The sequence below is a fragment of the Monodelphis domestica genome, chromosome 4 (assembly GCF_027887165.1).
Source record: "Monodelphis domestica isolate mMonDom1 chromosome 4, mMonDom1.pri, whole genome shotgun sequence".
NCBI lineage: Eukaryota > Metazoa > Chordata > Mammalia > Didelphimorphia > Didelphidae > Monodelphis > Monodelphis domestica.
The window spans coordinates 380,697,700-380,721,067 of record NC_077230.1 but is presented as its reverse complement, the minus strand read 5'-3'; the positions used below and the strand labels follow the sequence as shown (position 1 = coordinate 380,721,067).

Genomic DNA, 23,368 nt, shown 5'->3' with positions numbered 1-23,368 from the left:
AAAACTCCAAATGGGATCATGAAGAGTTGGAATGACTGAGAAATAACTGAAATGACTATTATTGTGCTTTGAGTTTTAGAAAGCATTTTCCTCACACCCTGTGAGATAGGACATCTTCATTCTATTGAGAGGCAAGTGACTTACCTAAGCCAGGACTGGGGAAAAGCTATAAGCAATTCCACCCTCCTGTCCCCCAACCATCCCCAAGGATATTTCTACTGCTGATAGATTAGGAACTTCATCTTCAAGTGTGGCCTTAAAACAGGAGTGGCTCAACTTAATCAAAAACAGATTCCTTGGAATAGATTGTTTTTAAGCTCAGTTTTAGAACTTGTTCTGAGTAAACGCCTATTGAACTCCCTTTCCTAGGATGGGATTTCTTTGGGCAAGAGCATGAGTCACTTGATGGGCCTATTTCTTTTCAAAAGTGCTGAGGGGAAGGGGTTCAGAAGGCTCTTCTGGGCCAGATCTAAGTTTTCCTGACCTGCTGATACTCTTTATCTTGCTAGTTCTAAAGCAGATTTTACCCTTCCTTCCCCACCCCCAGGCCTCTGGAAGGCATTAATAGCAGCTGAGTAGAGAATGACATTAAGAAGAAAGGAAGCCAGGGGAAATAGATGGGAGTATTCAGCAAATGAGGGATTTCTCTAAACCTTCAATCTCAAAAGCATCTGGCCCTGGAGCCAAACTGACTGAAACTCAGCCTGCTGTCCACTCCTCACCTTTTGTGTACAGTTCTACACCTCATCTGGCCTGGACTGTGGACCATTGGAAAAGTATTGATTGGCCGGAAAGTCAGGTCACTTTGATTCTTCTTTCTGGCCTTATAGGAATGGAACAGAGCAAAGTCTTTTGTTTTTGGAGGGAGTGTTACATTTAAAAGAAGTGGATGCCATAAACTGTGGCAGTTAAAAGAGTTGGGGTCATAAACTGTAAGAGTTAAAATGGTTGAAGATATAAATTGTGATAGATATAAAAGTGGGTGGGTAAATTTGTGACCACAGAAAATGTTTCACTACAGTGTCTTGGTTTTAAATCAAATATAAGGTGGTCGCCAGGGAAATATTCCCAATTATAAATGTACCCAAGTCAACTGGGTTTTATAGAGAATTTAATTAATAATACAATGAGGAATTAAAGAAAGAGAGAAAAGGGAAATAAGTATGAAGGGCCTTAAGCCAACATGGCCTAGACCTGAGTCTTAAGAGAGAGAGATCAATCAGTCAGTCTTTTATCACTCACCACAAGGTCTGTCTAAGCAAGGATTCTAGTGACAGAGTCTCCTCAGAGAGAGTTCCAGCCAGAGTCCTCCTCAAAGAGCCTTCCAGCCAGAGACTGTTTCAAAGGGCCTCTCTCAAGAGCCTCCAGAGGGACAGAGTTCCCTCCAGAGGAGCTCCAGTGAGAACTCCTTAGAGATTGTCCTCCAAGAGCTTCCCTTCTACAGAGCCTCTCTCAAGAGATTCTTCCCAAGTGATCCTCATCAGAGATTTCTCCAAAAGGATTCCCCTCTCAAGAGATTCTGCTTTTTCTTATATAGGGGTTTTTCTCCTATGTCACCTCCCCTAAGTCCTTACATCTACCAATCACTGTAGACGTTTTCCAAAGGACAGCCCATTCTAAAAACACTGCTGGGTCGACTTATTCCCTTTAGTAAGTTTGAATCAGAAAAAACACAGCTGAGGCAACTAATCCCCTCAAGAGAAAACCTCTAAGTAAATTTTCACCGCTTTGCTCCTGGCAAGTTTACAAGTTGCCTGACCTTTATAGGTACCTAACATCCCATGGTATCAATTCTAAAAACAGGCATGGCTCAAAGAACTCCCTGCCTCATCATACGCATGGGTCCAAGTACTTTCATTGTTTAGCAAGGAGTTTTCTCCCCTAAAGCAGTCTTAAGTACAGGTGGAGTAGAGGTCCTCCCATTTCTGATCCTGGCGAGTTCTCACAGTCAAAATGGGGAATGTTCCCAGTAGGGAATTGTTCCAATTGAGAATTCCCTGATGGGGAAATTTTTAACATTCACAAGTCTGAGAAATTTCAAGATTTACAGGAGGAAGTGGCAAGAGCATTGTATGCTTGAGAGGTAAGAGACTGCTTCTATAGAAAAACTCCTGTTCAATTGGATGTTTTCAAATGACCAGAAGCTACCTGATATTTAGAATCACTAATTTGTCACTATCAATAGAACAATGAGAAGTGTTGGTTTACCGGAAGTTTCCTATTTTAAGGAATCTTGTGGTGATTTTTGTCAGATGAATTGCATGAATGTCACCTGAGAAAGGTATGTTTTGACCAAGAAGGTGGGCCAGTCATAAAATAACCTCCAGCTCATGTTCTGGTGGTATCCAGGTAATAATGTTAAGAGATATAAAAGAAGGTATGGTGCCCCTCACTGGTATGACAGATGGGCCTTTGTAAAAGATACATGAGAGTACAGGAACAAGACAGTGAGGACAAGGAGGGCCAATTGACCTTTGGGGGAGCATTCACATTGAATAGAAATGTGTTGTTAATAATGAAAACAATATTGTGGTTCTTCTGAATTCTTGTGATATCACCAGATTTCTAGTCTAGCAAAAAGTTCATCAAATGGCCAGGATTGGTTGTTTCTGCGATGAGATTAGGTCCAGCCCCACCCAAGAGCCTCTTTGCTTCTCTCCACAGACACTGCCCAACATCTCGGACCTATATCTGAGTGATGTGCCCCCTGTCCCTACTTTGGCTGATATAGCCTGGATAGCAGCAGATGAAGAGGAAACCTATGCTCGAGTTAGGTAAGGTGTGGGAACCAGGCCTATGTTCAGCAGAGCCTAGAATTTTGACTGGTAAGGGCACGAAAATTGTAGGTTCCCTGCCTTTTTGAAGCCTTATAGGCCTTCCTTAATTCAACAAACCTTGTACAAGGGCTTGTGCTCATTGCTGGAGATAAAAAGGTAAGTATAGCACAGTCCTTGATCTCAGTTTACAATCTCATTTGCATATGTACATATATGCAAATAGTTTGAGTTACAGAAGTGAATAAAAGAGGTATGGGCTAGGCCCTCTGAGAATTTTATAAGAAATTGCTTTTTTGTTTGTTTTTTAAAGAAGTTTGTTAATGCCTTCTACTTAAGAGGAGGAAAAATAATAACTAATCTAATACAATGAAAAAGGCTGAAACACATTTGATGTGTAACCTCTCTGGCCCTCCCATTTCCATAAAGGAATAGATTGGGAGTGTCCTCATATCTGAAAGTGATAGTAAAGACACTAGTAGGTAGAAATTGAAGGTAGGGCATTCTACACATTGAAGCTTTTGATCAAAAGCATGGGAGTAAAAGGAGAGTCCTTTGAAATTTGGCTGAGTGTGTGAATTAGGAGTAAAATGAGAAATTTGGACATAGGAGTTAGAATTGGATTGTATGAACGAGTCTGATAATTTATACTTTATTCAGTCAGTGTTCAGTGAAGAACCTTGGAAAATGTCTTAAATAGAGGATTGGCCTGATCAGAATGGCACTTTGGAAACTTAATTCATATACAGCTTCAAAATAAATGTAGTACTTCTTGGATGAAAAATGCTTTTAAAAGGACTTCAATTAAAAAGTATCCTATGGGGTTCTTTCCTAAGTAGATGGCAACACATTTTTCTGAATTTCATCATTTCTACTACGTATTATCATCAGCAAAAGCTGATCGTTGTCAGGGAGAATAATTTTAGCTCTAATATACATCTCACATGCATTTCTCTCTTCTTAGAAGATAATCTGATTTCAAGATAACCACAAGAAGCTAGTTCTCAGTCTTATCATTGAGTAGCTGTGATACAGAAGATAGATCATTGGTCCTGGTGTCAGAAAGATCTGAGTTCAAATCCAATCTCCAATACTTACTTTGTGGTCCTGGGCTAGTCAATTTAACCTCTGCCTCAGTTTCCTCTGTAAAATGGGGATGATTAATAGCACCTTCATCCCTGATTGGTTGTGAGAATCAAATGAGATATTTGCAAACCTTTAAATTATGTGAATGTTACTACTACTATTAATAATAATATGGCATGATACAAAATCTAGAGACATTGATCCATGTATCTTAAATGGTATTATACATGGAAGTATACAATTGACTGGACATGTTTAGTCTTCAACTCAACCACAGGCAATTTGCAAAGCACTGAAAGAGGGTAGCAATGTAAAGGATGGGTTTAAAAAGGGATTTACTGAAAGCAATCAGACTGGGGAGGGAGCAGCAGGGACCTATTTTACCAAAGGCCTTGGTCCCAAGGAAAGAATTAGGACTATTACCTTTTCATTCTAGTTGGATAGTTTGATAGAAGGTGGAAACATGGGCAAGAATACTTGGGCTGCTAGATCCAAATGGGTTCAGCTAGCAAAATTGAGTCTCTTCCCCCAATTTCTAGGAGTGACACCCGACCCTTGAGGCATAAGTGGAAGCCTAGCCCACTGTTCGTCATGCAGCGCAATGCCTCAGTGCCCAACCTTCGAGGGCAGGAGGAAAAGCTCCTGGCCCTAAAGAAGCCTGGTCTACCAGCCCTAAGCCGAACTACCGAACTACAAGATGAGCTAAGCCACCTACGCAGCCAGATTGCCAAGATTGTGGCAGCAGATGCAGGTAGGAGCCCAAAAAGCTTCAAAAAGAACTAAATACCAACTCCAAGATGCAAACAAGAAAATCAGAGTACTAGGTCTCAGGAGAAAGCCAATGTCTTGAGCATCAGTAGTAGTAGGACAAATAGCCTGTGACAGGGGTTTCCTGAAACTCTCCTCCTGTTTTTTTCATAGCAACAAGGAAACAAGTTTGAGAGGCATCTCACTGTTGCAGGCCTTCCTCTTCCCAGTTATGAGCAAAAGCTGAATTCTTTAACAAACCAACCTGAGATTTGAAACCAATTGTTTCTTTGTCTCCTCTTCCAGAGACAAATCTCCAATCAGCTCTGTCCACACCCTAGAGATGGGCTTGTCTAAAAACAATAGGCACAGGTAGAGAGGAGGAAAGACCATAAAGAGCTACAATAGCTAGGAACACTGTAGAAGTCTCTCCAAAGTTACTGTATCTAGCCTTTTCCTACCCCTAACCTGCTAGCCACATTATCTTCTCTCACAAAATTTCAGGTTTTTTTTCTGCAGGGATGTTGAGAAATTAGAAGAAATTAAGCTCCCTAATAAGGGCCTATGGAGAGTTTCCATCATTTTTTTAAACCCTTACCTTCCATCTTGGAATCAATACTAATAGTTCCAAGGCAGAAGAGTGGTAAGGACTAGGCAATGGGGGTTAAGTGACTTGCCCAGGGTCACACAACTGGGAAATGTATGAGGTCAGATTTGAACCCAGGACCTCCCATCTCTAGGCCTGGCTCTCAATCCACTGAGCCACCCAGCTGCCCCCTTCCATCATTTTTCGGTTCCTTAGTTTGAGAAGAATGACCAGGACATGGTCTTACCCTTAAAGCAGGAATCCCTTGCAGACCTGAAATAGACCTCCTGACCATTAAATATGTTGAACTAGGGGTTGGAGAATTTAAAAGCAGGAGTTTCTTTAGGAGGGGAGGGTGCCAGGATGGGAGTTCTCTTTGCCATCCTCCAAGAAGAATATAGAGTAGTGAATACTGAATTTTGCAGAGATTCAAGTTTTGGTTCTACCACTTGGCTAAATGCCCCTAAGCGAGTTATTTCCCCTCACTGGGCCTCTTCTGGAAGGTAATGATCTATAAAAGATCTACCTTGAACATTCTGTGTTACCTAAAAATCACATTGCAAACCTGTCCCTTAATAACTGGGAAGAATTCTTCTATTGTTTCCTGTTATTGGTATGCTTCCAGAGCTATGGCAGAATCCATAGCAAGACCATCTTGTCAGGATGACAACACAACTATTGCTCAGTTGACTTTTCTTGTGGTAAGAAAACTATGTGTCTCCGCTCCAGTGCCCACCAACACCTGTTGTTTTCTTTTTCAGCTTCGGCTTCATTAACGCCAGATTTCTTATCTTCAGGAAGTTCAAATGTCTCTTCTCCCTTACCTTGTTTTGGATCCTCATTCCACTCTACAACTTCCTTTGTCATTAGTGACATCACAGAGGAGGCTGAGTTAGAAGGCCCTGAGCTTCCATCGGTTCCCATGCTTTGTTCTGCCAGCTCTGAATGTTGCAAACCTGATTCCAAAGCTGCCTGCAGCTTGGCTGAAGATGAGGACTGTGTGTCTCTCTCGAAGGCTAGCAGCTTTGCAGACATGATGGGCATCCTGAAGGATATTCACCGAATGAAGCAGAGCCAAGACTTGTAAGTGGGGATGGGAAACTCAATCTTGCTTGTCCATTTTGGTACCATTTAGCCATCATTTGGCAGCAGGGGTCCTCAGCACTGCTAGCCAGCTACCCTGCCCATAGGCCCCAGAAATCTCCATAAGCATTGATTTGTTGGCTCAAAGCAGTCTCTTACTGCAATTACCATAGAATCAGAATCTTAGACCTGGACAATTCAGACTTTAAAGAGCTTGTTATGCAACCCCAGTGGCACTTAGAGATCATCCAGGCTATGTTAAATATTTCACTGCTGAGGAAAAGGCTAATTTTCCATGTCCTTTCAAATGCATACACACACATTCATTCATTCATTCATTCCCTCTCCTACTCCCTCTCCTCCCCATTGTCCCTCACCTCAGCCTAAGGAAATCACCATCATTGACAAATTTTAGAATTTATACTTTATTTCAGTTCAGCCATAACTACTGTTTGGAACTTCTTGTGTTGAATATAACAATTGCCTTTGGAGACTGAAGAGAGAGACACTAATTAATGTTTTTTCATAGAGCTTTTCTGAAGGGAATGCTATTCTGTCTGACCAAAGCAAGTAGCTTATCTTTTCTAGACTGGTTCTAAATGGGAATAATTGACCCAACCTTTCTTAAAGCATCTATTAGGATCCTTGGTAGCCTTTCCTTTTTGATTTTTGACATCAGTCATTTCTAAACATCTCTTATCCACATTGAATCCTACCTTGTAACAAAAGCATTCAACCAGAATGTCAAATATAATGATCACACCTTGCTTGATAGTTATTCTACCTATAGTTTTCTTTTTCTGCCATGAGAAGCAAGATGTGTATTGCCATCTCTTCAAGACTGTACTGGGTTTTCAGTTACTCAAGAATTCAACTTCTTGGTCCTGGTAAACTGGACTAGATGTTTGTTTCAGCTTTGAGGTTCTATAATAACTGGCTCTCTCACACATTGCCCATTTCAGTTTTTAGGAAATGACTACACCACAACCCACTTTCTTCCCCATTTTTCTAATCCCAACTAGGCTGATATTGATACCCCTCATGTCTTTTCTTGGTGCAGTTAGTTCACTGGCCTGAGAGTCAAGCAATCTATGTCCTAGTCTAGGCTCTGCCACTAAGTAACTGTAACTTTAGATCAACCCCTTCTTTGAGCCTGTGTCCTATCTATAAAAGGCCTTCCAACTCTGAAAGTCCAAACCTATGAATCTTTTAGTTTCTGGGAATCTGTAAGGGCCTAAGTGTCTGGCTATAATGCCTCTTCCCCTGAACAAGATCCAGAAGTACCTCTGACTCAGACCCAATTAAGAAGATGCCATATGATTTACAGCTCTACTTTGTGACTTCTTCCACTATTATCTCTGTCCTCTTTCCTATTTTGATGGCCCAAATCTCTGTGCAGTGAGCTTTCCCCAGCTCTTCTTTTGTTTTCTAGTCTAGGTCAATTACTAAAAAGCTCATTCTCTGAAAATTCTTAGTTGTCTGGGGTTTTCATTATTGTATACTCAGTTTTAGCCTTAATCAGACCTGTCCTATTATCACCTCATTATACTTATGTAGGTTATATTTAAATGAAGAATCTATTTCCTAGGTATCTGGGTGTCTGTCCTTTAATAAATAGCTCCCATTATTCAACCCATAATTGTAATAGTTTAATAGGTTGTGCGGTGGCCGATTATAATAATTAAATACTAAGTTATGAGGCTGTTAGTAGCTTTTAACAATTTATTCTTAATTAAAAGAGATATGTAGTAAAATAGGAAAATGTAGGAGGGAGGTAGAAAATATTGCCTACCTAAATACCCTATAATTACCGATCCAGCTCATTACAGACAAAGGCTCCCCCCAATCCCAGTGCCTCCAGAGTTCACGTGGGAATCCAAATGCAAATGTGAATTCCTCACTTCTTGTTGGGTCTCACCTTATAAACATTTTTCTCCACCCATTAGCTCTCTCACTTCCCAAGTCACACCTCAGGAACCAATCATACTTTCTTAATTTGTCTTGTACTACCCAGGGGGACAGTGCTTGTGGGATCTGTTTCCTGTCTCTTTGGTTTCTACTTCCTTTCACTTTGGACTGGTCTAACCCTGCACATCTCAATGGTAAAGGACCTCCAGGTTCCTGATTTATTAAAGGTTGCTGATTGATTACATTAAAAGACAAGAGGATAATTCTAGTTTCACATTATGTATTCATACATACACATACACCCTCTGTTAATTTTCAGCCCTATAAGGTGTAGATAGTGCTAATGTTGTTGTCCTTATTTTTCCAATGAATTGGAGGCTGTTATGGGAAAAGTGACTTGCCCAAAACCAATCTCCTAATAGGCAATAGAGCCATGAGTTAAGCCCATTGTTTCAGAATTTGGCTCTAGAGTAGCTAGGTTCCAGGACCATCTCTGCTACTTACTCTCTGTATTTATTACCTTAGGCAAGTCACCTTCTCTCCTCATCTGTAAAACTGATAGGTTTGCACTTGGATGATTCTAAGGTCTCATCCAGCTCTAATTTCTAAGATTCCTTTCCACCAGTGTCTCATTGGTTTCCCCTTAGTCTCATGATAAGGAAGTTTATGTTTATCTGTATTATCCTTCCCATTAAGCTAACTCCCAGGATGCTCATGGAATAAGCCCTCAGCATATCCTTTCCTAGAAATGCTGAAAAATAAAATAGCTTAAAGAGAATCTTGTTTGTCCCCTAGGAAAGGAGTAAGGTGGCCAAAAGCTGACAGCAGGATTAACAGAAGACCTGCAGGCTCAGTCTATGGGTAGTGGAGTACCAACTGTCTAAATTCCCTATCAAAATGTCAGCCCTTGTTTCTTGCTCCCTGATGATTTGTTACCCTTGTACCTCTAGGAATCGGAGCTTGATGAAGGAAGAAGACCCTGCTGTCCTCATTTCAGAGGTGTTGAGGAGAAAGTTTGCTCTGAAGGAAGAAGATATCAACATGAAAGGAAACTGATGGCCCTTTCTGTGGAGCCCTATATATGATATGGCCCTTTCTCTATTATAAGCTGTCTCACAGCAGATACTTCTGCCTTGCAGTTGGAAATATCCTTCCACAATGGAAAACACTGACAGGCTAGAAATGGGGCGGAGATTGAAAATCCAAACTGCTTCCCCACACTTCAAATCTTAGCAAAACTTTTAAGGACAGTGTTCTAAGCATAGTTTTTGAGTTGAGGGTTTGCAGATAATCAGTCATTCTGCTTTGGTTGTTTTCTGTTGAAAGAAATGGGAGTTTTAGTTTTCTTCGCCGTGTGAAAATAGGCCCCAGACTGATGACTAGCTTCACTGCACTATCTATCCAGCTCCTGGTCTCACTGGGCACATGCAGTACGTTCCTCAGACTCGGCTGCTTCCTTGCAGAGGGTCAGGGTGTTGGGGACTCACGGCAGTCATAAGCCAACATTTGCCCCCTGCCCTCATGCACCAACATCAAGCTGTGCTCAGGTCTCCTATACATCCCAGAGCTCCAGCTTTACGAACAGGCTGCTGCTGGCAGGCCAGGGCTATTTTTTTTTTCTTCTTGAACACATTTTGTAATACTGTAAAGAAACTAAATCCTTCCACTATCCCCCCAGGATCCTTGTGGCCTCATTGTCATGGCATTGATGTCTTATTCCACTACCATTGAGGGATCTCAGCAGGAAAGAGGAAGAAGGGAGGGGGCTTGCTTCATTCATTTGGGGCCACTTTTTCCCATATCTGAACCCATTAGGTCATGCCACAAGTCCTCACCCAACACACAATGCATGACCCAACCTTCCTTGGGACCTCCTTCAGTAAAGGTGTGTGCACATGTGTGTGTGGTGTGTTTGGGTTGAAGCACTACCTGGCATTAAAGAAAAATTTTGAGTGGTTACTATGTTGCTGTATATGTAGTGCACATTGAGAGATTCACTTAAGTCATTTCTACAACCTAAATCTATACCATTTCCCCAGATATGGAATCACAAACCAAGTCCACTTTCTAGCTGCTTTTCACATAGCATAAAAAACGAGAAAAATACTAACCTAGACCCAGCTTGTGTCCTGCCAATAACTGACAGTGATCTCATATGCAAATTTCACAGGTCCATTCTCAAATTTACCCCATTACCTCCTACCAGAACAGGAAGCCTTCCTCAGCCTTCTATCCCCCACCCCTCCATAAGCTAAAATTAAGTGGTATATCTGACTTCGTTTAATATTGTGTTGGGCATGAAAGTGAGAAGACCTGATTTCAAATCCAGACACTATGTGTGATCCACAAGTTACAACACTTCAGTTGTAAGGATTAATAAGTGAGATATCTTTGCACAATGTGTGGCACAGAACAGGCCTTCCATAGGAGAGCAAAACCTAAATATCCTTTTTTGGCAAAGATAAATTGCAAAAGAACAGTGATCTACCTTAGGTATATTATTTTTGGACCTCCAATTCCACCCACCTATGGAAGAAGCTAGAGACCAAGGGCCCAAACTGCAACCCTCATGCCACATGCCTACCCCAACTTAACCCCAGACAGGAGGAGGAAGTTCTCCCATTGAGCTGCTGGGCAGAGGATTGGGTCATGTGAGAAATGTCCTTGGGTGTGTGTGTGTGGAGAGGGGGAAGGGAGCAGCCCTCTAGCACACTGGCATGCATGCCATAGGTTTGCCAACACAGGCTTTGACTACAGTCAAGGAAATACACTTGAGATTACAGAACTATCAAAATAAGGGTTTCCAATTAAAATTAAAAAGGTGATTTTCTCTTGAGGGGTGCATTCTTGGTAACCTTTTAAAGTAGAGCTATCACATCAAAGGCTGAAAAAGCCTGCCAACCTCACCTTCCGTGTGACCCACTGATTTCTAACCACTAACCTACTAGAGCTTGTTTTACTGTCTAAAAAAAAAAATAGAATGTTTAGAGCCCAGGAAAAGTGGGGGAGGGTCCACTTAGATTCACAGAATGTTCAATTGAACTGATGTTACCCCTAGAGACCATCTAGTTCAATCCACTTGTTTTTTATGAACTTCATTACAATTTTAACATTCAACAAAAATACGGAATCGAATGGCAAACCAAACCATAAAATCTGAACCATTTTTATTTTTAAAAAATTATTTCTATACTTGGCATAACTGCTGTGTGACTACAGGTCAAATTATTTCACTTCTGTGCCTCAACCTCCTCACAAATGCCCTAATTTGCCTAAAAAAGCTGTTTGGTATGTGCATGTTTCTGAAACCCAGCACTTCCTATATTGAAGCACTCCCTCTGGGGCTGTCATAGTCCCCAGCATTTGGAAATGCTTGAGTTGTTTGGGTTTGGTTCTGAATATGTCCTTTTAGTTTGTATGTCTCCAATCCCAGAAACAGGTTTATCAAAAACAAGGAAAAATCATGGATCACACTTTCCACTTGGGTTTCAACTCGGCCCTAGCCAGCTCTCGCCCCAGGATAAATTTAACACAGTTCCAGAGAGCAAGGCTTAAGATCTATAGATGAGGGACATAATTGATGAAATTACAACCTAGTTAGAAGTCAGACAAAGCAATGGAAAGGTTCAAGTCAAACCTTGCAGGTTTTCTGCAGAAACAAAAAGTCTACATCAAAATGCTTTGCTTTGAGTAACTGCTAAGGTCACTCCACAGATCTCTTTGAAAGGAAATAGCCTACAGGTATACACTGAAAAATAACACCAATGTTAGGCCACACTCTGTTTTGATATCTAAATTTAGAAGATATGACCTATATTCAGATCAGTCCAATAGTTCTCTTTCATGAAAAACTATGAAACCCAACAGTTCAGAGAAAGGATGGCTGCCGAACTCTCTCTTCTAAAACTACTCCCTCAACAAGTGAGAATGTCTGTTTTTTATGTTCCCAAAGAAAAAGCTCATAAGATAAAGCTAAACACTAGACTGCTTCCATTCCTTCAAATCCAGAACAAGGGCCTACTTTAAGACCACCCACCCTCATCAAATGACTACAAGGTTATTGATGTTTTTCTATCATCTGGATACTTTAAGGGTTAAACACCCTGTCATCAAAACAGTTCAAAAGAAGCAGTGCTTGATAACCCTGTTACCTTGAGAGTCCTGGGTAAAGAGCATATCAGGTTGGGAATTTGACTGAGAGGTGCCCACAACAGATCTGTCCTGGCACTGAACCTGGGGACTGAGGGATGTGTGCAAGGGCTTTCTCAAAAGGTTGTATACATCTTGGAAAGGGGCTCGAGATGAGTGAGCAATGACCCTCTGGCCCTGAGAATCCTCTGTGAACAACTGGCTCCTCAGATCTGTATCACACCTCTCACTATTCCAAGAAAAAGCCTGACTGGAGCAGGGTCTTTGTTCTAACTCTGTGTCCTCTCCCCTCCAGGACTCCCTGTTTTCTCCCTTCCCTGCCTTGCTTTTTTGGTAGCCTTGGGAAAGGACGGAGAACTGTTTGTTTTCTTTAGTAAATACTTTCCGTTCTGCCCTCTCTACTAGGCACTTGGTCTCTTGCCCTGGTCTATAACATATTCCCCCTTCCGCTAGTTCATGGGCTAGCACACAAAGGCCTTCTGAATTCTGGGTGAAGGTAAAACCCACCTCAACAGAATCTACAATCTCTGACTTGGGCAGAGGCAGTTTCTGGTCTTGGTTACTGAGCACAGCTGGTCTTGCCTCTCTGCAACAGTCAGATACCTCCTTGGAAGATGGAGGAGGGCAGATGAGCTCCTGAGGTTCTTTAGTGATTGAAGCTGCTGTAGTTTCAGGATACCGGACACAATGATCCCCAGGAGTCAATGGAGGAGGATCCAACCACATCACATCTCTTTTCTGTTCCTTCCTTCTCTGACTTGCTGGACCAGGAGAAGGCCTTCCCTGCCCACCATCACTTGCCTTTCCTGAAAAACAACATATATGAACAAGTCTAGTGGTCTGACTAAAAGGCAGCTACATATCCTAATCACTGCAGGGATATTCAGGCCACTGTATGGCCTCTGTGATGCCTGACATTTAAAAAACAAAACCACCATGGAAAAATTCTTATCATTTTACAGGAAGTCTTTGGATCCCCCTACAGCTTGCTTAGGGTCAGCCTACAAACAGCTTGATTTCTTCATAGGATGCACATGAATTTCTCATTACACGACATTTTCCCAAAAAGCTGCACATAAACCAGACTATATTGATACTTTAAAATTCCATTTTACCAATGAGTTGGCACCAAGATCATTCTGAAAAACAGTTGACATTTATCAAAATGTAAATGTGAGTTACTTTATTGCTATCCTAAGATGAATTTCAGGAGAACAAAGACTTGGTACTCTGCTAAATAACTGACCAAAGTGATAAAGTGAGTGAGGGGTAGGACTAAGACTAAAACCCTTTCCTGACTTCCTGCCCCATATGTTTTCACTGTACCATGTTGCCTTGTTTTTTCTTTTTTTTAAAAAACCCTTATCTTCCATTTTGAAATCAATTCTATGATTGGCTCTAAGGCAGAAGAGCAGAGGAAACTAAGGCTTAAGAGACTCACTTAAGAGTGTGCCTCACTTAGGGTTACATACCTAATAAAAGCATAGCTATCTAGCTAGGTCTTGAACCCAAGCCTCCTGATTCTAAATGTGCTCCTTTCACTAAAGAATAGTTGCCTATACATTTCATTTCTTGGATTCTAGAATTAAAGTGAATTCCAAGTGTCCTCCAGAATGGTTAGTAGTACCTGATTTTGAAGTAAAAAATGATGCAATGACAGTCTGCCTGGTACCCGCAGGTTGAATTCTTCTTTGAGTAAAACCAACAATTGTTTCTCTCTCACCTCCAACTGGAGGCAGCATTCTGGTGATGGGATTGGATAATCGAGTCTAAAAAGGGGGAAAAAGATCATCAAACCTAAAGAAGATGTAAAACATCAACTGTAAAGAAGACACTAGTTAATTCCTTTGTTCTAGTTTAGTAAATTGGTCCCTCCTGACTCAGCTGATTTTATTCTATTTTCTGGCAACTTACTTCAAGTACCACTCTGTACTTCTTACCTCCCTCATAGCCAGTTTTCTAGGGAGTTTATTCTGATAATAGCCCAACTATTATCCTCTAAAATATTCAGACTAATTTCAAAACCAGAATTTTGGGGGAAGATTTCAAATATGAAACCATTAATACTAATCATGATCAGTAAAACCACATATTTTGAGATGTTTTCCCAATAGAAGTAATTGTTAATAGCTACTCCCATTCTATATTGGCTGGAATCACTACAAATGGAAATACTTCTGAACCTAAGCTCCTGGTTCTAACATATAGTCACAAAGTATCTATGATTCCTCTCCATCTCCCAAAGTATGTTTGTATTAGAAATTATTTCTTTCATAAAAAGATCTAAAAAAACCATAGAAAGCCCAAAAGAAAAACAGGCAAAGAGGCCTTCTTTGAAAGTTACATGTTGAATTTATTATATACTTAAAAAGGAAGGGTATACATTAGAGTTACATATAAAAATCTTTTTCTGTTCTACTATGTATATGAAATACTTGTTTTAATGTTGAATTGTTTAAAAAATGTTCAACTCTTACCTTCTGTCTTAGTATTGGTTCCAAGGCAGAAGAGCAGTAAGGGCTAGGCAATGGGGATTAAATTACTTGCCCAGGGTCACATAGCTAGGAAGTGTCTGAAACCTGAATTGAATCCAGGACCTTCATCTCTGGGCCTGGCTTTCAATCCAAGAGAGAAGAGACAGGAGAGAGGAGAGGAGAGGAGAGAAAGGGAGAGGAGGGGAGGGAAGTTGAGAAGAGGAGTCATAATATTTTACAACATTCAGTTTCAATTGTTTTGTTGTTTTTATTTACATTGCTGTAGGCAGCTAGCATTGGACCTGAAGTGAGGGAGATCTGAGTTCAAATCTTTTCTCAGAAACTTAACTAGCTATGTAACTCTGGTTAAGTCACTTAACTGCTATTTGCCTCAGTTTTCTCAAATGTAAAATGGGGATAATAATACCTACTTCCCAGGATTATTGTAAAGAGTAAATGAAATAATGTTTGTTTGTAAAACTGGTACTATAATGCTTATTTCCTTCCCTTCTCCTATCTCTTCCATCCCCACAAAGCATTATTTTCCTTGTTCTGCTAAAGATATTTTCCCCAAGCTTCTTCTATGTTCATCAGATTCATCACTTCTGACAGCATAGTAATATTCTATTATACTAAATGTCACAACTTGCTTAGCCATTTCTCCAAATGCTGGGCATATGCTTTGTTTATTTCTTTGCCACTACAAAAAGTACCATTTTATAAACACTCATGTGTATATATGCTAAGTAAACACAACTTTTAAAAATATCTCCCAAAGCAGCATGGCATAATAAAAAATTGAAGATACAATGAGTCAGAAGACCTAAACTAAAATCTTACTCCTTATACTTACTTGCCTATACTACACTTTCCATAACACCACTGTAAAGCACTAGTGTGTGCGCACACATGCGCAGGCATACACACACACACACAATCAACAAATGGAACTCTAATAAAAGTTGTAAACCTCAGTTTTCTCATTCATAAAATTTTAAGGAAACATTTTTACAAACTTTGATATGGTTATTAGCTCCTTTGAAAACAAGACTCCTTTTAAAGAAAGTTGGTCTGAATGTGGAAAGTATTAGGGGGAATTCTTGTCTCCTTAGCAAAAAATTGGTGCAAGTAGAGGCTGAGTACAGGGTTCAAATTTCAGTTCCACTACTGAACTCCTCTTACAAAGCTATGTGAAGTAAAATCACTTGAATTGGGTTTTTGCAAAATAGGAATAACTACCTGACTTCACAGGGTTAGTGTGAGAACCAAGTAACATGTAATATGCTTTAGAACTGTAAAGTACTCTACAAGTATAAACTATTGTTGTCGAATCCAACCACAGAATCGAAAAATAGTGCCCATTCTCTACTGTGTATTTATATTCCCCTTTCCCATGCTTTCTAGTCCCAATTCTTTTCTCCCAAAAATATGAAGTACCAATGAGGTGGCACAAAAACCCAAGGATAAAAGGCATACACCAAGGGCTACATAAATTTATTCTTTCTCAGCTTATGTTGTGGGGGGAAGTTAAACTATTTCTTGCTTCCCATTATCACTTCCAGGTTCCCTCTCTTCCTCCGTCACTCATAACACCTTCTCTTCTTTTGAGGTTCATGCTACTGACTTTATTTCATGAAACCCTAAACTGACCTTTTTCTCTGATAACTTGCCTACAAGACTTAACAATAAACCATCAAGCACCCATTGAGCACCCTAGATAGAACCAAGTACCCTTTTTGTCATCTTAATTTCTTATAGTATCCCAAAAGCTCCCATGTATCCTAGCCTCTGACTACATCCTCTTTCCCAACCCTGTATATGTAACCAGTCAGTTGTAGTTCCTTTGTTATGCTCCCTACATATAACTCCAAGTTTCTTTAGGTCAAAAGAAATTCCCATTATTAATTTCTTTTCCAAGACAGTGTTCCCAGAGTTCCCTGTGCAGTGGCCAATGAGCATTGTCTCCCTTGTCCTGATAAAAGACATGTTCTATTATAACTACGTATGGTATCAGGTTGATACTACTCATATCTACAACCAATCAAAATTCTGGTAGCCATTGTCTACAGATCAATCCACTCAGGTCATTTCCTTTCCTTCCTCAATGAGTTCAATACCTGACTTATAATTTTTCCCTCCTATCCAACTCTTCTCCTCAATACTAGGGGACTTCAACATACATACTGATTCCTAAGTAATGTAAGTGACACGGGTTGCCATATGAACAGGTTGCTATGAGAATGTGGGCAACCCTGGCCAATAAGCATAGACACTGTGGGTGGGCATGGAGAGAACTAACCAAGAAGTGACTAAAAGGTATCAAATCATTAGCATCCATTTGCATTGTGGTTTGCAAACACCACTACCCACTTCTTCCAGGGGAAACAAAGTGAATCATGTGTAAAAGTGCTATATCTCTCTCAGATCTTACAGATCTTACAGATAGGGCATAGCTATAACCATCCAATCAACTCCTTCCCTGACAACCAAACAAAATAAAAAGCACTCTGGAAATCCCCTGGGGACCACCATCATCTCCCCTCCCCCTCCCCCTCCCCCTCTCCCTCTCTCAGAACAATAAAACTTGATCAGCATTGCCTAAATTGTCAATTCTTTGGACAAGCCTAGCTCTTGCTACCCACATCATAATCACTCAGTTCCTCAACCTATTTATCTCTCATGAACTACTCCTCCACTCCACACTTCAGCCATATGCTCAATTGTCCACATGGTCACTCCTTTGGTCTGGCTATCATCTAAAAAGTACTACCTCCCCATTCAAGAATTTCAGAATCTCATAAAATGGAGGAATTCCATGTGAACTGGAAAGACCTCCAGGAATTGATGCAAAGTGAAAGGAGCAGAACCAGGAGAACATTGTACCCAGAGGCTGATACACTGTGGCACAATCGAATGTAATGGACTTCTCCATTAGTGGCAATGCAGTGATCTAGGACAATTCTGAGGGATCTACGAGAAAGAACACTATCCACATTCAGAGGAAAAACTGTGGGAGTAGAAACACCAAAGAAAAATAACTGCTTAATTACATGTTTATGGGGATATGGCTGGAGATGTAGACTCTAAATGATCATCCTAGTGCAAACATCAACAACATGGAAATAGGTTCTGATCAAGGACACATGTAATACCCAGTGGAATTGCGCCTTGGCTTCGGGAAGGGTGGGTGGAGGGGAGGGAGGGAAAGAATACGATTCTTGTAACCAAAGAATAATGTTCTAAATTGACAAAATAAAATTAAAATTAAAAAAAAAAGTCAGAGGGCAATAAATGTAGCAAAACCTGAAAAAAAAAAAGAATTTCAGAATCTCCTTAGCTAACCATAATCTATTAGCTTTTCACTTCTATCTCTTCCTTCCCTTACATAATTCTATTCTTCATCTGTACTGTGCCTCCGACTCCTTGATCCTTCAATTCTCTCCCAGACCATTTTTGCTATACTAGTCACTCTCTACTATTCTCCCCATCCTGACTCCTTGGCAAACCAATTCAACTCTACACTGTCCTACTTTCTTGAATCCTTAGTCCCCTTATATCACCAATTATGCCCAGTCAAGCCTCAGCCTTGGGTCACTCCTACCATTTGTCACCTTCACTCCCATATACATACTACTGAACAAAGATGAAGAAAATCAGGTAACCATTCTGACTATAAATTTATATTAAATAACCTCAACTAGGCCCTCACTATGCTAAGCAATTCTACTGTCAACAAGGAATTTAGGAATCCCAAACTTGTTACCTAGTGAGATCTGATGAACACCAATTTTAGATTTAGCCTTTAGATTGGAGACCCCAAAAGCTTGTCCTTGTTCCTTGTTCCCATGAGAATCTACCCTGTAGGGAAATGATAATCCTGGTAGGGTGAGATAAGCATATGCTAAGGACCCTCTTTGTTTTAGGTAGGGTCCCCTATTGTATTAGAACCTTTCTCAGGAAGGTCAGACCAGGGCATGAACCATCCTTTAGTATCCATTGTAAGCAGCCCCTTCTCTTGCACCCTAGCTTCTAGCTATGATTCTTTTCCCTAGCTTGATTGTATCTTGTCAGTGTAGTTTGAACACTCCCATTTTCCTTGTAGCCATAGTAATGTCAATCATCATTCCCTGCCCCTGGATTTCCCAAAGGGTATATAGGTTCCCCAAGTTCTTTTGTTCCCCAGAGTTGTCATCTAGCATTGTGGTGCTCCTTAGGAATAACATCCCCAGAGTCCAGGGTTTGCACCCTGAAAAGGTTGTGGCGCCGACTCTGAATAAAGGGCCAAATTGGACTTATCCCTATCCTGATTAAAGACTTGGTTTTTCTGACTATTTAATAGTTCTGTGTTATTTCCAAGTTAACACTACTATACCTCCCTTATCAATTCACTATCCCACTCTCCAAATCTTTTCATCCCTCTTTGAATCTCTCATGGCTTCCCCTTCCCTCAGCTGAGAACCTTGCCTTATATTTTAGAGAAAAAATTGAGGCTACTGGTTCTTAACTCCCTCTTTTCCTCATCTCCTCACTCAGATGCTTCCTGCCACTTTCTCTTCCTTTACTCCTGTTTCACATGAAGTGGCCTTACTCCTTAATTAATCGAGGATAAGTCCTCGTATTTGTTGTTCAAGCAATCCCATTCTGTCCATCTCTTCCAACAGTTTGTCTCTTCTTTCACGTATTTTCAAACTCTCCCTCTCTATTGGCTAATTTTCTTCTGCTTACAAACCCTCATGTCTTCCTCCCTTGATCCTTCCACCCCTGGGAAACATCATTTTATATCTCTTCTGCCCCTTGTAATTAAACTCCTTGAAAAGGCTACAATAAATCACTCTTCATTCTCTCTTAAATCCTTACATTCTAGATTCCAACTTTATCACTGGTCACATTGCTCTTTCCAAAGTAACTAAGGATCTCTTAATTGCCAAATATGATGGCCTTTTCTCAATCCTCATCATCCTTGACTTCTCAGCCTAGACACTGTTGATCATTACTCTCTATCCCTTGTTACTCTCTTCTCTCTTGGTTTTCAGGACACCACTCCCTCCTACCTATCAGACTATTCCTTGTCTGTCTCCTTTGCTGGATCCTCCTCCAGATCAGTATTTCTAACTAGATATCCTTCAGGGTTTCGTCTTAGGTGGATTGCTTGTCTCTACCTATACTGCTTCACTTGTTGAACTCATCTGCTCCCATGGATCAAATTATCCTCTCTATGCTAATAATTCCCAAATCTATCTTTCCAATCCCAATTTCTCTACTGACCTCCAATTTCACATTTCCAACTGTCTTTTAAGCATCTCAAACTGTATGGCAATAGACAAACTCATTATGTCCAAACAAAACATTATTCCCCCTAAAATCTCCCCTTCATTCCTATCTTCCCTTTTACCATAAAGAACAACACCATCCTCCAAGGCCCTCAGGGTCACAACCTAAAAGTCATCCTGGATTCCTCACTATCTTTCACCCCTTTATCCAAGCTATCCAAAGGCCTGTCAATTTCAGTTTTGCACCATCTCTCAAATTATATGGCCCCCTTGTGACACTGCCACCACTCTAATGCATGGCCCTCATCACCTCACAAACTTTGATTATTATAATAACATGCTGGTAAGTTTATATATATATATATATATATATATATATATATATATATATATATATATATATATATACCCCACTCCAATCCATCTTCCATTCAGCCATTAAATTGATTTTCCTACAGGTTCAATAATGTCAAACCACTATACCACCACCCCCCCCCCCCAAAAAAAAAACTCCAGTGGTTTCCTATCACCTCCAGGAACAAATACCAAATCATCTGTTTGACATTGAAGGCCCTTCATAACCTGCCTCCTCCTCCTACCTTTCTGGTCTTCTTACTCCTTGAGAGCAAAGACTCTTTTTGTATCCTCAGCCCTTAGCACAGTGCTTAGCACATAGTAGATGTTGAATATTTTTTAACTGATTGAAACACAGCTAAAAGAACAAATTTAAAATTTTCTTACGCCCATGTTTAGATAGCTCTTGAATATAGATAGGCATGTTTGTTTTTTGAAAGGTCAATGGGGGGGGTGCCTTTACATGGTGCTATAACTTAATTATTTTGAAAAGGAGATTGGTCTAGACCTGTGACTCTACAGGGAACTTCCTAGTGTGGAAAGTCACTATTAAAGTAGAACAATGTAGTTTATTTTATTTTTTATTTTTTGAGATTGAGTTTCCATATCTCACTGGCCACTCATAGACCTGATTGATCCCACTACAAAACTGATAAGCATAGCATTGACTTTCTTCATTTCTTACTTGGACTGGTTTGCCCACTCTGTAGGCAGTAGCCCCTGAGCATGAGGACTCTATCAGCTTTAGCCCTAATATAACTTCGGACTCCTGAATTCGAGAGATCCACCAGCTTTGGTCACACTTCCCCATCCTAAGACAGTTTTAGAAAGTTGCCAGGGGTATTAAAAGGTTAAGTGAGTAACTTAAACTCAGTAACTTATGACTGAGACCAGCTCACAATCTATTATGCAACACAGACTCTCACTATAATCTTAATAATAAACAAAAATAGTAACACTACCTTAAGGCTGCTAGAGAACCTCTTTTCCAAAGAAGTTAAAATCCTTCACTTAAAATCTGCATCAAAATTCCTTTGCGTTTTATGGTTATAAATTCAATTATTTCCACTCTTTCATTCTCCTACCAGAAATTATGAGAATCAGAATTACTGCTTCATTTTCGGATAGAAAAATCTCATAAAACGTAGAATGAGTAGAGAAATTGCAGGTACATATGAGTTGTAGAGACAAGACTAGTCTCCTAGCAGAAACACAGAAGAAAAACAACTGCTTGATCACATGGGTTGATGGGGATATGATTGGGAATATAGACTCTTAAACAATCACACTAGTGTAAATATCAGTAATATGGAAATAAGTCTTGATCAATGACACATTAAAAACCCAATGGAATTGAATGTTGGCTATGGGAGAGGGGTGGGAGGAAGGGAGGGAAAGAACATGAATCATGTAACCATGGAAAAATGTTCTTAATTTCTTAATATTATTGCAAATGCTATATGTGTGACATAGAATATGTATCCAAGACAACTCTAAGAGATTTATGATAAAGAATGCTATCCACTTCCAGAGAAAGAACTGTTGGAGTCAGAATGAAGATGAAAGCAGGTTATTTTTCATTTGTTTATTTGGGTTTGATTTGGTTTATTATATTATATTGGCTAATTTGGGGGGGTTGATTTTATATGATCACTTACAAAAATGAATATGGAAATGTATTTTGCATGAAAATACATTGTAACCCAGATCTATTCCTTGCTAGCTCTGGGAGGGGAAAGGGAATGGAGGGAGAGAGACAAATTTAATCATGTAACTTCAGAAAACTTATGTGGAAGTTTGTTAATATGTGTAATTGATAAAAATAAAATAAATGAAAATAAAAACCTCCAAAAAATGGAAAATGAGCAAGACCCTGTGTTCAATAAACAAAGAATATAATATCCTTGGGGAGAACTCCCTATTTTTACAAGAACATCTGAGAAATTATTAAGTAATTAAGAAGAATTAAACCAGCATCTTATACCATTTATCACAACAAGCTCAAAACGGGCATGCCACTTAGATACGAAGTAGTCTCATAAAAAATTTATAAGACACTAGTTTCCCCCCACTCCCCAGAATTCCAGAGCTGGATGTCTCAGGGTGGTATGCATATGACTGGTAGTCATAGGAGCACAGTCTCCCTATCCCTAATTAAAGACATGTTTTATTAACTACTTTGGTGGTTCTGTGTTTTTTTCAGGTTGACAAAAAGATGAGGCCTGGTCAAGTGATAAGGGCAGGTGAAGTGCTCCAATATTTCCTTATCCTGTCATTGCCAAGTGAGGAAGGCCAGAACACCAGCTGAATACTTTGTGGCAAAAATACAGGTGTTTGAATCAACTGGAGTTCCACAGAATGAGTAGGCATAGATTGTGATCGGCACTGCTGGAAGGAACAAACTAATGATGAGATCACAGATCCCGGGTCCCACAGCTATTTAGTCTGAGACTAGATATGAACTAAGGACCTCCTGACTCTGGGCCAGACTCTCTATCCAGAATCACCTAGCTGCCTCGAATCTGTCTGCATTTTAGTAAATGAGTATATATAGTCATTGCCCCCTCCATCATCTCCACAGTCTCCCTGGCTTCCCTCCGCTCTTCCCTGCTGCTCCCTCCTCCTCCCCGCGGAGTCCCCCAGGTTCCCTCTGCTACTCCTCCCGCCCCTCCCCCCACAGTCCTCCCCGCGGGATTCCTGCTGCTCCCTCTTGCCCGTGTTCCACCTGCACTTTCCGTCTCTTCAGCGCCGCAGCATCCAGCCACACGCCGCAGGCCTCAGCCTCAGCGGGGTTTCTTCTCCTCATGGTCGCCGAGAGAGCGAGTAGAGACCTCCGAACCAGTCAGTGGTGTCTCCTGACAGACCTTCCCGCGGAGGCGGTCCCTGCGCGCCGACGGCCGTTTGGATCTCGCGCCGACGCAGGGGGTGGGGCTGCGC

General features: G+C 40.6%; 2 protein-coding genes and 1 long non-coding RNA gene across 8 annotated transcripts in view; 1 reads left to right on the top strand and 2 right to left on the bottom strand.

Annotated features, from left to right (window-relative positions):
* The window catches only part of LOC107649043 (uncharacterized), a 35,648-nt gene extending 32,981 nt beyond the window's left edge, over window positions 1-2,667 (bottom strand). The window contains exon 1 of the long non-coding RNA XR_008911518.1: window positions 1,243-2,667. This is a non-coding gene — a long non-coding RNA (uncharacterized LOC107649043). The remainder of the gene's footprint in view (window positions 1-1,242) is intronic.
* Window positions 1-10,143, top strand: part of MTFR1L (mitochondrial fission regulator 1 like) — a 19,520-nt gene extending 9,377 nt beyond the window's left edge. For all 5 annotated transcript variants that reach the window (XM_001368899.5, XM_007491334.3, XM_016422099.2 and 2 more), the window contains 4 exons: window positions 2,665-2,774; window positions 4,400-4,611; window positions 5,955-6,276; window positions 9,135-10,143. In XM_001368899.5, the coding sequence (XP_001368936.1) occupies window positions 2,665-2,774; window positions 4,400-4,611; window positions 5,955-6,276; window positions 9,135-9,240 (750 nt within the window). In that variant the 3' untranslated portion in view covers window positions 9,241-10,143. The remainder of the gene's footprint in view (window positions 1-2,664; window positions 2,775-4,399; window positions 4,612-5,954; window positions 6,277-9,134) is intronic.
* AUNIP (aurora kinase A and ninein interacting protein) lies at window positions 6,678-23,368 on the bottom strand. 2 transcript variants are annotated; one of them, XM_056795510.1, is made up of 4 exons: window positions 23,157-23,288; window positions 14,811-14,944; window positions 13,961-14,102; window positions 11,320-13,139 (listed from the first exon to the last, which is right to left on the bottom strand). In XM_056795510.1, exons 3-4 carry the CDS (start codon window positions 14,073-14,075, stop codon window positions 12,304-12,306), a joined length of 951 nt encoding a protein of 316 aa, XP_056651488.1. In that variant the 5' UTR covers window positions 14,076-14,102; window positions 14,811-14,944; window positions 23,157-23,288; the 3' UTR covers window positions 11,320-12,303. The 2 variants fall into 2 exon arrangements, with proteins under 2 accessions (XP_007491393.2, XP_056651488.1); XM_007491331.3 differs by lacking the exon at window positions 14,811-14,944 and having other exon boundaries at window positions 6,678-13,139; window positions 23,157-23,368.

Excerpts from the sequence above, each read along its gene's own strand:
- AUNIP (XM_007491331.3), bottom strand. The coding sequence starts at position 23,237 with ATGAGGAGAAGAAACCCCGCTGAGGCTGAGGCCTGCGGCGTGTGGCTG. Across the intron at positions 14,103-23,156 it reads TGAAGAGACGGAAAGTGCAG|ACTCGATTATCCAATCCCAT; the intron begins GTGGAACACGGG and ends CCCCCTTTTTAG. Across the intron at positions 13,140-13,960 it reads ATTTTTTACTTCAAAATCAG|GAAAGGCAAGTGATGGTGGG; the intron begins GTACTACTAACC and ends GTTGTTTTTCAG.